The 16,841-nt window shown below is 39.4% G+C and overlaps 2 protein-coding genes across 5 annotated transcripts in view; one reads left to right on the top strand and one right to left on the bottom strand.

Annotated features, from left to right (window-relative positions):
• LOC104593933 (cullin-associated and neddylation dissociated) overlaps window positions 1–16,841 on the top strand; it is a 79,223-nt gene that overhangs the window by 57,094 nt on the left and 5,288 nt on the right. For all 4 annotated transcript variants that reach the window (XM_010254032.3, XM_010254033.3, XM_088887226.1 and 1 more), the window contains exons 27-29: window positions 5,160–5,328; window positions 16,035–16,112; window positions 16,205–16,343. In XM_010254032.3, the coding sequence (XP_010252334.1) occupies window positions 5,160–5,328; window positions 16,035–16,112; window positions 16,205–16,343 (386 nt within the window). The remainder of the gene's footprint in view (window positions 1–5,159; window positions 5,329–16,034; window positions 16,113–16,204; window positions 16,344–16,841) is intronic.
• On the bottom strand, window positions 8,892–12,333 carry LOC148791908 (glycerate dehydrogenase-like). Its single transcript, XM_088889063.1, has 3 exons — window positions 11,777–12,333; window positions 11,581–11,664; window positions 8,892–11,464 (listed from the first exon to the last, which is right to left on the bottom strand). The coding sequence occupies exons 1-3, from the start codon at window positions 11,897–11,899 to the stop codon at window positions 11,309–11,311; spliced, it is 363 nt and encodes a 120-aa protein (XP_088745189.1). The 5' UTR covers window positions 11,900–12,333; the 3' UTR covers window positions 8,892–11,308.

The following is a 16,841-nucleotide window of genomic DNA, read 5'->3' as shown; positions in this document are numbered from 1 at the left end:
AGCAATGTCTCATCAGTACTTGGTAGGTTCTTTATAGATTTGCGTTTTGCATTTTCTTTCTTCATTAAAAGTTATTTTAAGGGGCTGCAATTTTTTATTTAAAGTCTCAAATCACCCCAGTGATTTAAAAGGTGCGCCTAGGCGCACAGGCGAGGCGCATTTTAGGGTAGGCGCCTCGCCCAAGTCCTAGGAGCAGCCCATTCAAAAGGTGCATGCTTGGTGCGCCTAGGCGTGCGCCTGGTGCGCCTTGTGCCTTAGCCCAGGCGTGTGCCTTTTCAAAATTTGCCGCTTTTTCCTTTTTTTTTTTGAGTTTGGCGGCTGGGCCGGGGGCTCTGCCCTCGGACCCCCATGCCACGCCCTTGAGGCCAGCCCAAATAGGTCCATTCATTCATCCTAATAAAATATCTTCTTCAAAGTAAATAAAACTATAAAATCATTATTTTTTGTGTGAAAACTAAGAATTTAAGACCCTAACATGGACTTGTTTGGGCTTGCCTCGAGGGGCGTGGCACAAAGGCAGCTCGTAGAATTAGGAATGTAATATGTCACATTAGCTACGTGATGCAATTGAGAAAAAAAAGAGATTGTGGGTTTTATATGCTTGAAAATGTTTTATATGTTTGATTTCATTTTTAAATTCTCATTTGAATATGCTTTACAGATTATATTTATGTATTTTAATTTTAGATAATAGGTTTTTTAAAACATTTATTTTAAATCTTGAGTTTATATTTTTATTAATATTGTGTTTTATAATTTTTTTTGATTTTTTTGCAATTTTTTTTTGAATTTTTAGTTTTTTTTTTTTTAAAATTGTGCGCCTTGCCTCAAAAAGGTGCGTGCCTCGCTTTGCGCCTCAGGCACAAAATGGCCCTTGCGTCTTGCGCTTTTAAAACACTGAATCACCCATGGGGTGTCAGATGCAAGTAGAGTTTCCATATACATTGGGTTAGGATTTAGCTTAAGATATTCCATCCAATTAGGGGCCAGTACTTGGTATAATGGTACAATCTCGGGCTATGAAAAAGGTTAGGATTTTATCAAATCTACCCCTCCCAAGATTCCAGATAGCTGGGACCAACATTTGTTATTGGCCTTTTTTTTTATACTATATCTTAGCACCCAGATTGGAATGTTTATTCTGTTTTCTCTGATCTACGGTTAGAATCAGAGTCATCATCATCTAAACCTTGTCCCAACTATATGGGGTTGGCTACATGAATATGAATTATACTATGATTCCTATAAGTGCTACTATTAAACTCCTAGGTCATATAAAACCCTTGCATGTATAAAATTCAGTGGCTACTCAATCCTTCCATGTGACAATACTCTGATTGGGAGCTGTCAAGGCAACCCGGGTCCTTTGGGAATTGGAGGAGTCATTAGAAATAAAGAAGGGATCATACTAGCACTTTATTCAGGACCGGTGGGGATTTAAGATTCTTTAAAGGCTGAACTGTTTGCAATCTTACAAGGTGTTGAGATTGCAAAAGACTTGAACTTGGAGAACCTGGTAATTGAAGGGGGCTCCAAGGTGGTGGTAGGTTGGCTAAGAGATCTGGACTCAATGATTTGGTGTTATAGAAATGAAATGAAAAAGTTTCAGTGGTTAACACAGCAGATGAATCTATGTATACAATGGGTGGGGAGGGAGGCTAAAGCATTGGCTGATTCATTAGCTAAGCAAGGGGTAATTAGGGTTCAGTTGTATTGGGCGCAATTGTAATTCTGTACTAGCTCTGTTCTAACAATGAGGCTGCATCTCGTGCCTCCCTTTGGGGTTCTTGTAACGATGCCTATCATAATGGATTTAAATGAAATTTAATGATCTTTTACTTATCAAAAAAAAAAAGAAAACAAACCACTAGGTATCACCATCTGATTTAATCACCATAGCATGGATTTTATGTATGGATCTTTATACCATTGGGATGTTTGGGAAAAATATTTTTGTACAAGTTCCCTCCTAGAGTGTTGATAATGTCAGGGCACTTCTATGAGCTTTCCTAGTCAAATAGGAAACGTTCTGGGTTTCATTGCAGATAGTAAATCTTATTGCACTCGTTCTACTTTTCGAAGAATAAATACAGGAGTTTTAGTGGTTGTGACACTCTTCTCTTCTTTGATGGTATGAATTTGTTTTTGAGCATTCTTAGAAGCTTAGAAGTTAGAATCGCTTCCAATCATTCAACTTATCAAGAATATTGCTCAATGTAACTTCAGCTTTGATATATTAAAATGTTTGAAATAAACCCTATGTCTTTGAGAGCTTCAATGAACCATTCAGTTTGATAATATCAGTATATGTCCTGCACAGACCATTTATGTGGTTTTACAACCCCATATATGGTATCCATGTTTGTGCCAAGTGCCAAGCATGTACATGTGTCATCTTGCCCCACTTTTACAGTGTTTCTAGACTATGAGGAACTGTCTTTATTATCTCCTTTGGTAGAGTCTCACTCAACACCTAGTACCTTTCAATATTACCTGAGGATCTTCCAGTCATACAATAAATGCAATTATTATAAGAAATTGTCTCTTAGAGGAAATAGTTTTAATATTTATAATCTTGTTTAAAAGTATAGAGGTAAATTGACATGAGATGCAGCTTCAAGTAACCTAGTTTAAAGAATTACATTAGAATGATTTTAAATAAGCATACAGAAATCACATTTCCAACACTTTATTACTTTGCCTCAATCTGTCTTTTTGTTTATGATTCTCATTGTTGGTGCTTCATGTCTGCATCATATGATTGAGACTTTTAGCTGATACAAGGGCCTTGTGTTTATCAGTGGTTTAAAAGGCACGCCTCACACAAGTGAGGCACATTTTAGGGTAGGCACCTTGCTCAGGTCCTAGGCGCAACACTTTCAAAAGGTGCACGCCTGGTGTGCCTTGGCCCAGGCGTGTGCCTTTTGAAAATTGTACGCTTTTTTGCTTTTTTTTGAACCTAGCGGCTGGACTTGTTTGCTAGTGTTGTTCGTTCATTCATCTTAATAAAATATCTTCTTAAAGGCAAATAAAATTATAAAATTATTATTTTTGTGTGAGAATTAAGAACTAAAGACCCTAACATGGACTTGTTTGGGCTTGCCTCGAAGGGCGTGGCATAAAGGCGACTTGTAGAATTAGGAATGTAATATGTTTTACATCACATTAGCTATTTGAAGTAATGCAATTTAAGTAAAAAAGAGATTGTGGGGTTTACATGCTTGAAAATGTTTTATATGTTTGATTTAAGAGAATCTCTTACACCTTACAAGTAGAAGCTCTAGCAGTCCTATTCATTTGATCCATTTGTGAACAATTTATGATGTGAGGCATTTTAAGTTTCAGAACTTCTGACCTATATGTATCTGAGCTATCATGTAGCACATGTTACTGGGGATCAAATCAAGTATTTGAGAGGATCTCCTGACCTATAGGTGTAGAAGTCCTGCTGATCCTGAGTATTGGGGCTAATCAAAATCAGAGAAATTTTAAGTTAGAATCTTGATATGTTTTTTAGTAGCAATCAATTAGTCAATCAATCATCATCATCTAATCCTTGTCCAACTATGTGAGCTTGGCTACATGAATCCTGATTGTCATTCTGCTCTGTTCAGTGGCATACCCATTGTTAAATTATGAGCACTTAAGTCATTTGCTACTACTTCAACCCATGTGCTTTTCGTTCTTCCCCTAGTTCTTCTAGTCCATTCAATCTTTTTCTTTTAAATAGGGAGGACCAGACATTAGGAAGTACAAAAGAGGAAATAGAAAAAGAAAGTCATAGGCTGGTAGCTGTGTCATACTCCCCCTATATCTGTCTGGGTAGGCTATAGCCCCAGCATAAGACACTTTTCGTATCCCCCCTCTCCACTCTTTTAGCAAGGCAGTCAGCTAGTTCATTCATGGATCTCCCCTTCTAGCAGAATCCCTTTCGGTTTGAGGAAAATGAAAAGGAATTATGATTTATGATAACAAGAAAGCTGATTCTTGTCTGTTATAAAGAAACCTTTTTATTCTTATAATGTTTCATCCTTCTCAAAATGTTTTATCATTTAGTGTGTTAATACCAACTTTTTTTGGTAGTAACCAAAATAATGTGGCATTTGACTGATTTATTGCATTTTTGGAATTTACAATTTACCTCGAGGTTTCTGTAGGTGGATCTTGTGACATTTCCAACATTGAAACCATGAGTTGAATGACATCTTCCCTCTGGCACAAAATGATCTTGCCTCTGATACAATGGTGTTACACCCAAGGCCCTTCTGGCCCTTCTCCATCTATCTGATCAGAACCTGAGAATCCCCCTGATCTCAACTTTGGGGTACACTATAGCATGTATCAACTGAAGGCTTCTCAATAGAGATAAATGCTATTGAGAACCTCAGCCCCTATCCAACTGTTCCAAAGTTAACTTTTATGATTCTCCCTTCACAATCTCTGAAGTTACGATTCCTAGTTATGGTTACTAGAATGGACACAAATGCAGGAAACAGGGATACGACTCTCCATTTCCTATGATTCACACCGTTACGGGTATGGGTATCCTGTTTAATATGCTTGTATCATGCTTTCCAAATTTACGGGTATGGGTATTATACATATATGTTATAATTGCTCAATAGTTTTATCTTCCCAAATTTAATTGAATGATGCGTAAAGGATTTTTTTGAAAAGGTACCATTTTGAATATATCAAAAGCGTTACCAATCAAAAAATACAAGTAGTGTTGGTGCTTTAAAGTACACTGTAAAAATGTGCGTGCAGTATCCACCGTTGAATTTGGTATATATATAGTGTGCACTAAGCCTGATGAGTACAACTGCTCGGGAGACAGCACCAGCGCCTGATGGAACCAAATTACCCTGTAAATATCCATTGATATTAAGCTCAGTGGAGTCAATGGTAGGTGAAATCCATGCCTTTAGAGGAATTTGTGGAGAGCCTGAATAGGATGTAACATGTGCCTGACTTTAACTTTTATGACAAAAGTTTGATATTTGAATGTGGCTACTGTAACATGACAGAAAAATGTCATACAAATAAATTTGAAGTTGTATAAGTATCTTGTGCAATAACACCATATTTAATTTTTTGAATATTTGTTCATTACTCTCAGTTGGCCATGTTTTTTAATAGCTACTTTTTTTCCGGTGCAGCAAGAATTAATAAGGACAGTTGATCTTGGTCCTTTCAAGCATGTTGTGGATGATGGCCTTGAGCTGAGAAAAGCAGCTTTTGAATGTGTAGACACTTTGCTGGATAGTTGCCTTGATCAAGTGAACCCTTCATCTTTCATTGTTCCTTACCTTAAATCTGGCTTGGATGGTAAGCTTTCAAACCTGTGAGCCAATGATTCATTTTGACATTTAACGTCTTGTTTATCTGAACATTTTATCATATGCACTGAAAGCTATTTTATATATATTCCTCCCTCAAAGATAAAGATACATCTGTAGGTCTATTTAGGTGTGTGGATATGTCTGTTGACAAATACTGCAACCTGTTACAGCAATGGTGTTGACACCTTTTAGGTCTTTATATATATTGTTAATCCTTGATGTGGATAGAAAAACAAATTACATGCAGATCTTCAAGTGTACAGCAATAAGCACAAGAAATATCAAGCTAAAAACAATGGCATCAGATTGGCCTCCCGCGCGAACACGCAGCAATAGAGGGATTGGAATGTGACAAAATGGGTTGACTCCTCAAAACCCTAACTGGGGCTGGGCTACAGCTCAAACAAGAGAAGCCAATTAAGATATTTACACACAAGGCCCTAGAATGGTTCCCTCTCACAAGCATCTCCTTAAGAACAAAACTAGTCGGGGCTGAACCAGCCAATTAAGATATTTACACATAAGCCCCTAGAATGGTTCCCTCTCACAAGCAACTCCTTAAGAACAAAACTAGTCGGGGCTGAACCCCTAAAAGATAACTTTTGTTGCAAAAAGACCCAAGAGACCAAAACACAACACATGTGCACCCATCTGCCCTTGATCAGAATCTGAATTATAAAATGACGAAAATGCCCCTGGACACAAACTGTCAACAAAGCTACTCAAAAACAACAATTTGGGATCCTATTACAAAAACATATTATACAGAATACACTCACATTTTTTTTTTCTTTTTTCTCTTCTTTTTTTGGCCTCGTCATTTTTGTCGGGTTAAAAAGAGCTCAACCCCATGCGAGCATCAATTTTAGCAGCCTTGCACATGTCTCTATTTAGCTTCATAAACTCTTCTTCACTAATCTAAGAGTCCTCAATTGATGGTTTCCCTTTCCACTTGACCAAGAACCTAAAATAGGCCCCATTTCGAGTGTTGGTGACCCGAACATCTTCTACACCTACTTGTTCAAACCTCATTAGAACTTTTGGCCCTTTGTGTTTGTCCTTGCTCAACCTTGGTTGTTGGTTCTAGCTCTTCGTGGTAATCTAAGAGGCCTGCCACATTAAAAATGGGTGACCGACCATTTGTTGGCGTCTCAATTTCATGTGCATACACCATCTCAACACTTGACATGGTCCAATCTTTTTCTGTTTCAACTTATGATAAGTCCCAACAGGAAACCTCTCAAGCCACAAATAAACCATGACTAGATCACCCTCATGAAACTCTTTCACCTGATGATGCTTATCCTAAGCTTCTTTATACCTTTGGTTGCTTTCTTTCAATTTCTGTCGTACATTTTCTTGAACCTCTTGAATGGAGTCAGCTAAAGCCTTGGCATCATCAATAATTCACCGCAACCTTGTTATGGGGACTAGATCAACAACACCTTTAGGCGACTTAGTTTGCGGTAGGATGAGATTCCACTGCTTCAAGTAGTCTCCAACTAAACTCCTCGACATGTTGCCCAAGCTTCGGTTAACCACTTTAGTTTGTTCATCTGTTTGTGGGTGAAATGTACTGCTGTATTGTAGGGTAGTAATCATACGTTTCCATAAAGTTCTCCAGAAGTGGCTAAGGAATCTTGTGCCACGACCTGATGTGATAGATCTTAGCAATTCATGCAACCAAACAACTTATTTGAAAAGCAAGTGTACTACATGAGAAGCATCAAAAGTCTTTTGGCAACCAATAAAATGGGCCATTTTAGAGAAACGATCAACCACAACAAAAACAAAATCATTGCCCCTAGTCGTTTTTGGCAATCACAACACAAAATCCATAGTAATATCAGTCCATAGCAACCCCAACCCTTAGTTCTTCTTGGTCATCAACATATTTAGCTCTTGGAAGCTTTTCTCAACTGTGAGAGTCCAAGTAAACCTACTTCCTTTCAAGCATTTAGTAATGGGTGCCACAATAGTGCTGAAATTCTTTATAAATCGACGATAAAATGTTACTAGCCCATGGAAACTACGAATTTCAGTTAAGGTTTACGGTGTTGACCACTCTTTGAATAGCTTCAACCTTTTCTTGATCTACTTCAATCCCCTTGACTGAAACAACATACCTCAAAAACACCAACTGATCTGTCATAAAATTACACTTTTTCATATATATAGTTGATTTTGCCTCAAGACATGCAAGATTGCTCTCAAGTGTTCTAAGTGGCTGTCATGATCTTTGTTGTGGATGAGTATGTAATCAAAACAAACTACCACGAACTTCCCCATAAATGGCTTTAGAAATTGGCTCATGAACCTCATAAAGGTACTAGGAGCATTAGACAACCTGAATGGCATAACCAGCCATTCATAAAGACCTCCCTTAGTCTTGAATGCAGTCTTCCACTAATCCCCTCTCATATACGAATTTGATGGTACCCACTCTTCAAATCTATCTTTGAAAACATTTGTGAGCCAGCCATGTGTCTAGCATGTCATCAAGGCGAGGTATGGGAAACCTATATTTAACTATAATGTTGTTAATAACACGGTTGTCAACACACATATGCCAACTACCATCTTTCTTTGGCGTGAACAAAGTTGGTACAACACATGGGCTTAAGCTCTCACCAATGTTTTAAAAGGCATGGGAGACATACGCTTGGAGGCGCCATGCAAGGTGCTCCCAAAACGCCCTGAGGCGTATGCCAGAGGCGCTGATACCTTTGAGGCGTACGCCTCAGGTGCAAGAGGTATACGCCTCTTGCGCTTTTTTCATGAGGCGTGCTAGAGGCGTACGCCTCTTGCACCTCATGCACGCCTGATATGAAAATACAGGAAAAAAGAAAGAAAAAAGAAAAAAAGGAAAGGAAAGGAAAGGAAAGGAAAGAGAAGAAAAAAAGAGAAATGGAAAGAAAAGAAAAGAAAAGGAAAGGGAAGGGAAGAAAAGATAAGGGGAAAGAAAATGGTTTGCTCCCTACCCCTTCGGCTGGGGGGCTTCTTCGCTTCGACAAGAACCCCCCCCCCCCTTTGAAATACTGTTATGCATCTTTATTCTTCTTAATATAAAAGATTTTGATTAAAAATAAAGAAAAAATGAGATCCCCCCTTCCTTTTCATCCTCCTAACCCCCTCCTCTTAAGAAGGCTTATGCCTCTTGCGTTTTGAATTACGCCTCACGCCTCTAGGTAGTGGAACGCCTCGCGTCACGCCTCCACGTTTTAAAACATTGGCTCTCACAGATCGGCCTCTTCTTCAACAACTCTATTACTTGTCTTTGGAACTCCTCATGCTCCTTAGGGTTCATTCTATAGTGGGGTAAGTTAGGCAATGCTGCTCCCGACACTAAATCTATATGATATTGTACATTGCTTAGGGGAGGAAGGCCATTGGGTAATTCCTCAAGCATAACATCGGCATACTCATGAAGTAGCTTCTTCGCCATCTATGGAACATGTGTTTCTTTGCTGACTTCTTTTGTAACCAGAACATAAGCAACATCCAATTTTCCATCTTCTTGAGCCAATTTATTTGAGGTGAAGAGAGAGTAGTGGTGGACTTGGTATCCTTCTTTGGAAATGGTTCAGGTTGCATTGATTTAAGAGTTATCTTCTTATTGTCTTTAACAAAGTTGTATGTGTTCTACTGTTCTTGTCCTCATAATGAATAGTCTTACGGTCATATTGCCATGAGCGTCAAAAAAGAAAATGGCATATATCCATTGGGACAACATCACACTATACCGATTCTTCAAATGTATTATCAATAGAGAAATTATCTAAGCATTTAGAAGAAACTCTTACCTCATTTCCTTTGTTGCTCAGTCTTGAGCTGCAACTTATCCACCGTTTCTTGAGAAACAAGATTCTCACTACTCCCGCTGCCAATAATCAGGTTACGCAACTTTCTACCAGCTGTACAATGTGTTCTGAAGATGTTCTTTCTCAACCAGTCCCTTGGTAGTGATTCTTGAGGTGCAACTATGGAGTGCCGTATCACTAGAGCTTTACCCACAATGTCCCCATCTAAGTTTTCTTCCTCTAAAGCATTAGCTTCAGTAGTTTCAACCACTTGTCTATCCTAAACATGGCCTATATCATCTTGTTGTTTATCAATGACACCATCAACCAGATGTGTTTTCCCTTCAATCCTTTCTCTTAGGACATTCATTGGAATGATATCCCAACTTCGTACGCCTGAAAGATCTAACAGTAGGCTGCCTTTGATTGTTCTTGCATTTGAGGTCCCTTAGACTGTAGGTTGTGTTTGGTTGATCACATGACACCTACTAGCCCCAACACTTCGACCTATTGATGAAGATGTACCTTGGACAGCACTTAGTTTCCACCTTGAGCTCTGACTCAATTCAGCTTCAACCTTTAAAGCTAGTTGATATTGCCTCATTTACCTTATATGGGCATTGTAGGCTGACTTGATCTTGTATTGGAAACTTCAAACCATTGATATATCTACTAACTTTTTTTTGTTCAGTTTCTGTTATACTACTTCGAAGAGTTAACCTATTAAACTCTTTCATGTACTCTACATTCTTTTCCCATTGCCTTAAATTCTGCAACTTTTGGTAAAGAGTTTGCACATAATCTAGTGGTATGAATTGTGAATTCAGCTTCTCTTTCATTCTTCCCCAAGAACTAACCTTTCTTTTCCCCTTCCTTTCTTTGTCCCTTTGGTAACTTTTCCACCAATCCAAGGCTGTCCCACACATCTTTGTTCTTACAAGCTACGCTTTTCTTTCTTCATTTATTTCCTTCCAATCAAAATAATTTTCAATGCTGTCCAATCAATCTAGAAACTCTTCAGGTTCTAACTCACCATCAAAATCGTTAATATGAAGTTGAACACCATGACCTCGATTCGATTGTAAAGCTTGTACTATTCGGTCTTCCCATCATTGGTTGTTATTGAAGGAATGAGAGATCCATCATATGGATGGCCGAACCCTGGAGGAAGGTAGGGCGAAATTTCAAAAATTTCTCTCTCCCATGTGGGAATCACATTCCCTGTTTTATAAAAACTGCATTTTTCAAGGATCAATATTGAACCAAGAACCGAACCATATCTGAATCAAAACAGTAGGAGAGGGATATACCTGATACGAAGATGCAATATCTCCCAACGAAGGTGTTCACGCCCAAAGAAAGACTCCAAAGATTGCTCCCACTGAAGATGACACAGTGAATGGTGGAGCAGAATCAGCAGGGTCCGTCCAACGAACCGAATTCTTGCTGGAGGCAGTGAGCACGACTTCTGATCAGCCTTTCTCCAAAGACTGATATCAAGACACTTCTTGATCGCTCCTACAAAGGATGGAGATCGAACTGGTAGTGTGGCGGCAACTCGGGGAAACGCAGGGAGAAGATGGTGCAGTCACACTGTTGTTGTCTTCTCTCTGGGTGTTCTAGAGATTAGGGCTGTACACGGGTCGGGTTGGGTTGGTTTACTGGGGTTTTCCCAACCAACCCGACTTGGTCGGGTTACCTGAGGTGGAAATTGAAACCGACCCACTGATAGGCAAAATCGACCTGGTCGGTTTGAGTCGGGTTGGGTTGGTTTCGGTCGGTTTCGGTTTTGCTCCTGTAGTCAAACCTTATTTCTGAAACTTGAGGTGGAAGTCTGCTGTTGGGTCGGTTTCGATTTTCATCAGCACAGAGCTAGCAGTCTGTTGTTGTCTCTGTAAGTACACCCTAGCAAACAGACAAGAGGGGTGATCCAAAAGTTCAGAATTTATTGTTCATTTCAAGTATACAAATCAACATATCTCCCAAAAAGAAACAAAGGCTTGGTTCTTCGAACTACTAGATATTGAATCTGAGAGAGCAGCCATGCAAGTTCAACAAATCTGTGTGAACGTGTTTCTGCTGAGACTTAAAACTGAATTTTTTGAATCTAGTATGCAGTTATCTTATAAACCTTCCGAGTTTCGACTAAAGTAGAAAGGAATTAAATTAAGAAAAACTTACAGGAGTGTTGCCAACGGCAACGCCATACTTAGTGGCTGCATTAACGTCGACGCTGTTGTAGCCAACAACCATGTTACCGAAAGCTCTCCCGCCTGCTCTGGTAAGTCCAGAGAATAACACCTCTCCCCAGTCTTCTGTCAACTGAAACCAAAACCAATAAACAGAAGAATCAAATAATTTAAACCTCAAAAGAGTTCTTAAAAACCCCTCCTCTTCTGTCGATACAAAGGACTTAGAAAACAAAAAAGGAAACTAACCTGCCGGATCACACCGTCGCACTTGTCACCTATGAGAGCGAGAATGTCATCCACAGACAAGATGGTTTTCCTCTGGGTGCATATCTATAGAAGCAATAACATAAATAGATTAGAAGTCGCATCGGAAAATAATAGATGGATTGATGAAATTTATTGATCCGAGTCATCCGACACGAAGAGGAAGTAGATTACTTACTTCCACCCGACAATCTTGATCGGTCAAGAGACGAATCCACCGGGTCCCAGGCATGGGTTTGGTGCTGGCGACTCTGTATTTTCCATTTGGGTTCCAAACCTCCATAGAAATTGGCGTCGCCATGAAAAGCTCGGTTTCAGTACTGGAGAGTGGGACTGGGAGCACTGAGAAAGTGAGAAGCTGCTACTGGCTAAGGAAGCAAGCTATTTCAAACTTCGTTTCTCAAAAGTAAGCTCGACTCTATGCGCTACGGGCTACCGAGACAAGTTGAAAGACGGGATTTTGTGATAGATACAAGCAGTGGTAGAAGAGAGTTCATGGCAGAAGTTAAAAACCAAGTAGTCATTTTGTCGTTATTTTGATGATCACTGTTGAGTCATGTCTGAGAGAAATTTAATAAGATAGCTCCTGTTGATGAACAATAAGTCCTGGTCGGTTTCGGTTTTTACACAAGGAAACCGAAACCGACCCGATATTTCGGTTTATAAATTTTCCCAACCCGAAACCGATCGGTGCTGATGAAAACCCGACCGATTCGGGTTGGTCGGTTTGGTTGGGTTGGGCCTTCTTATGAACAGCCCTACTAGAGATCTGATCTCTGGATGCTTGGGATGGCTAGAATGGTTCGCCCCCTCCTCCTTTTATAGCCTTAAAGAGAGCTCCTAATCTCATTAGGAGTTTCCTAATCCAAATCTGTATTTGGATAAGGAGTTCTCTTTAAGAGATAAGGATAAGCCCTTATCTTATCTACAGATTAGATCAGCTCTCTCCTAATCTCATTAGGAGGTTTCTAGATCTGAATTCAGATCCGGACTCTCTGAGTGGATAGGGTAAGACCCTATCCTATCTGCTGATTTATTCATAGATCCGCCCCCTTGTTTAACTAATCAAATTAGGCCAGTTCGAAATGGGCTTTAGGCCCATTAAGTCTAAGTGCTCAAACTGCTTCCAACCTGCTGCCCAGTTGGGCTTCTTTGTATGGTGTGGGACCCAAACATTGATCTACACATCAGCCACATGGGTTCAGTCCAACCTTTGTTACAAGGCCTGGCCGAATTCACTGAAAAGACAGTGAACCCCCTGAAGCCCATCACATGGACTCCTAATGGGCCCAACACTTACACTAAGTGGTCCCTGGGCCAAGCCATCTTATAAAAACCCAGGGACTGTGGGCAGATGCAAGATTAGCCCATCAGGTATTACCCTCAATGGTCTTACGCTTAACCTCTCAGCCCATAATGATCAAACACTGCCCGACAAGAGATGACCTCTCCCTCGGCTGCAAGAACAGTGCTGCACTCTCTACTCGCATGGATCCTGAGAATTAAAACCTTTTGCAAACATTTTGAAACCATAATATATATATATATATATATATATTTTATATCCGTATATAAAATATATTTTGCAAAACAAATTTCAACGATTGAAATCGGCTGCCTGCAGTCTTGGTTTCCATCAGAGAGAGTGCATCCCCGATCATTACCTTTGCCCGACAAAGGGGCTGATCCTGTCACTATGATCACCCACTCAGATGAATTCTCGGACTGTCCCAACATACCCAGGTTTTGACCCCTGCTAAGGATCTCACTGATTGGCATATCAAAGACAGCCCAATCTGACACCTAGTGCAGTATCATAATAGAGTCTTGGGGTCAGGTGTAACTTTCCAGTTATGCCCACTAGTCACCAAGGTCCAGGGCAATGCTGGAAATCTGGTCCGGTTCAGGGTTTCAAGTAAATCTACACTGCATGTACCTCGGGTCTCACCCTAGCAGCTGAGACAGGTCACCCCAACACTTGGTGGCACATCAGTGTCAGCCTTAGCAGGATAAATATCCCCAGACTTATCCAACGGCTGTGAACATTCTAAACTAACACGAGTCTCATAAGTGTCCAGTTTAAGGCTATTACACAGAAACACACCGCTATAACATGAATCAAATATGTACTTTATTCATTTACAATAAATGCTATAATGTACATCAATCTGATTGGAGCTAAGGGCATACACTGTCTAACAGTTATTCCTTTCATGCTGATCACCTTCAGGTTGCTCAATGTCTTCTTCACTAATAACTCTAGGAGCTTGTCTATTTTTTCCTAGCCCCCTTATAGTCTCTTGGAAACCTCTACACTGACATGTTGTGGTCTTCTACCACCGAAATTTGAAGCAAACCCAAGGAAAGAACTTGCTCTAATACCACTTGATGTGGACAACAAAACAAATTACATGCAGTACTTCACATATATAGCAATAAGCACAAGAAATATCAAGCTAAAAACACCAAAACAAGTTGGATTTTTAGGGATATCAAACCTGAACCTGGAGTAGAACTCCTCTTGGAACTGTTCTGCTACAGTAATAATGACACTAAGTTGGCTTCCCGCGCGGACGCGAAGCAATATAGGGATTGGAAGGTGCTAAAATGGGTTGACTCCTCAAAATCCAAGCTCCCAATATTTGAAAACCTTAACTGGGGCTGAGCTACAGCTCAAACAAGAGACAAAGAACCAAAAGACTCCTACAGAAACAGCCCCCTTTTCTTTTATAAGACCCAATGGCTTGCTTGAGAGGCCAATTAAAATATTTACACCTAAACCCCTAGAATGTTTCCCTCTCACAAGCAACTCCTTAAGAACAAAACTAACTTCACATTAGCCCCCAAAATATAGCTTATGTTGCAAAAAGACCCAACAGATGTGCACCCATCTGCCCTTGACCAGAGTCTGAATTATAAATGATGAAAATACTCCTGGGCCAAAACTGTCAACAAAGCAACTCAAAAACAACAATTTGGAATCCTACTACAAAAACACACAAATACTCCCGCACCCATCTGCCCTTGATTGTCACGTCTAATCCAGGTCTGACGGCATCAGTTTTACCTCCCTTCTGTGTATGCATGTGGTCAAGCGGTGGTCTCTGTACTCAAATATGATCACTTGTTAATGTGTTTCTTATTTAGAAATCAGTTTATGATGGATTTCTAGTCAACTCCTACCCACCCAACGAAAGATGTTTATTTGTCATTTTAAGCATGTTCCGTTTTTGTAAATGGGGTACACTGTCCATTTACAATGGATTGTCAAGTCCTGTCCCTGATTTATAAGGATAAAGTGAATACCCGAGGTTGTATCTGCCTTCTTACAGCATGTATTTATTGTACTCATAGTGGAGGTGTGCTCCCTTTATCAAAAGTGGGATGTGTCTATAAGGCCATTAGCAAGTGCAGTTGCTGGCCATCCCATGCCTGGTGTGCCTTGCGCCTCGGCCCATGCGTGCGCCTTATGAAACTTTGATGTTTTTTTTTGCTTTTTTTTTGTGTCTAGTGGCTGGGCTGGGGGTGCCACCCTTGGACCCTCGTGCCATGCCCGTCAAGGCAATGTTGTTCATTCATTCATCCTAATAAAATGTCTTCATAAAAAGCAATTAAAACTATAAAATCATTATTTTTTGTGTGAGAACTAAGAATTTAAGACCTAACGTGAACTTGTTTGGGCTTGCCTAAAGGGGCGTGGTACAAAGGCGGCTCGTAGAATCAGGAATGTAATATGTTTTACATCACATTAGCTACTTGAAGTAATGCAATTTAGAGAAAAAGAGAGTGTGGGTTTTATATACTTGAAAATGTTTTATATATTTGATTTTATTTTTAAATTCTCATTTGAATATGCTTTACATTTTATATATATGTATTTTAATATTAGATAATAGGTTTTAAAAAAAAAATATTTCAAAATTAAAGTTTATATTTTTATTAATATTATGTTTAATAATTTTTTGTTTTTTTGCCTTTTTTGAATTTTTTTGGCTTTTTTTTTTGTTTTTTTAGTCTTTGTTTTTATTTTTGCGCCTTGCTTAAAAGGGCATGCGCCTTGCCATGCGCCTCAGGCACAAATTGACCCCTGTGCCTTTTTTGCGCCTTGCGCTCTTAAAACACTGAAATGGTCACTCTCATGCATGCATTTTTTTTACATTTATGAGCATGAGATTACAGCAATGTCACCAATCAATTGCCCAGCATGAGATTACAAAATTTTGAAAATGGATGTTGTACACGTTTTTCTATGTGGAGATATAAACTTAGAAAGTGATTTGCAATCTCTTGCATAGGTATTTAGTTACTAACTGATTAGACATTACTCTTAATGCTCTTCAGTTTGTCACAAACTATTAGGTTTCGTGAAGGATTTAATGATATATGATTTTCCAGTATAAAATTCAAAATAATTTTGATCTTTCTGCTCCTTACAGATCACTATGATGTAAAAATGCCTTGCCATCTTATCCTCTCAAAACTTGCGGACAAGTGTCCTTCTGCTGTACTTGCCGGTTTGTATAGTTTTTTAAGAATTCATGTTTATTTTATTATTGTCCTCAATTGCATCCAGTTTTCAATTTATATTGAATTTTTTCAATTACAGTGTTGGACTCTTTGGTTGATCCCCTGCTAAAAACAATTAATCACAAGCCAAAGCAAGATGCTGTGAAGCAAGAAGTGGATCGCAATGAAGATATGATCCGAAGTGCACTTAGAGCAATTGCTTCCTTGAACCGTATAAGGTCATATACTTCTTATTTCTTTTTGTCCTCCCTCTCTCTCTCTCTCTCTCTCTCACACACACACACACACAAGCACCACAAACTACCCTACTTACCCTTGCTCTCAAGGGCTTTCCTCATAAAACAGATTGACCAGGACAAGGACCGAAGTTAATGCAATTGGTAGAAGTTCTAATTATGATTGTTCCAACTTCCAAGAGTGTGCCAACACTGTAAGGGCTTTCCTCATAACACAGATTGACCAGGACAAAGACCCATGGGCTTTCTTATCTCTTGCACAGAGAGCTTTCATCCAGAACTGATCTACCTGAATCACTATCTATAGAAGTGTGTGTCAACACTGTTTGAAGTTTGTCCTGTAGTCATAAATACAAACTGATAGTTGACCCAGATAGGTTCCCAATTCATTAATTATTGGTTCAATTAACTAGCCAACTTATCAATTTTTGTAAGTCCAAACAAATATAGATTATAAGGTCTATGGGTATATGCAAAACA

This window comes from Nelumbo nucifera, chromosome 5, assembly GCF_055504915.1.
Source record: "Nelumbo nucifera cultivar China Antique chromosome 5, China Antique-T2T, whole genome shotgun sequence".
NCBI classification, from domain to species: domain Eukaryota; kingdom Viridiplantae; phylum Streptophyta; class Magnoliopsida; order Proteales; family Nelumbonaceae; genus Nelumbo; species Nelumbo nucifera.
The sequence above is the reverse complement of the archived record's forward strand: the minus strand, read 5'-3'. Positions and strand labels throughout refer to the sequence as shown.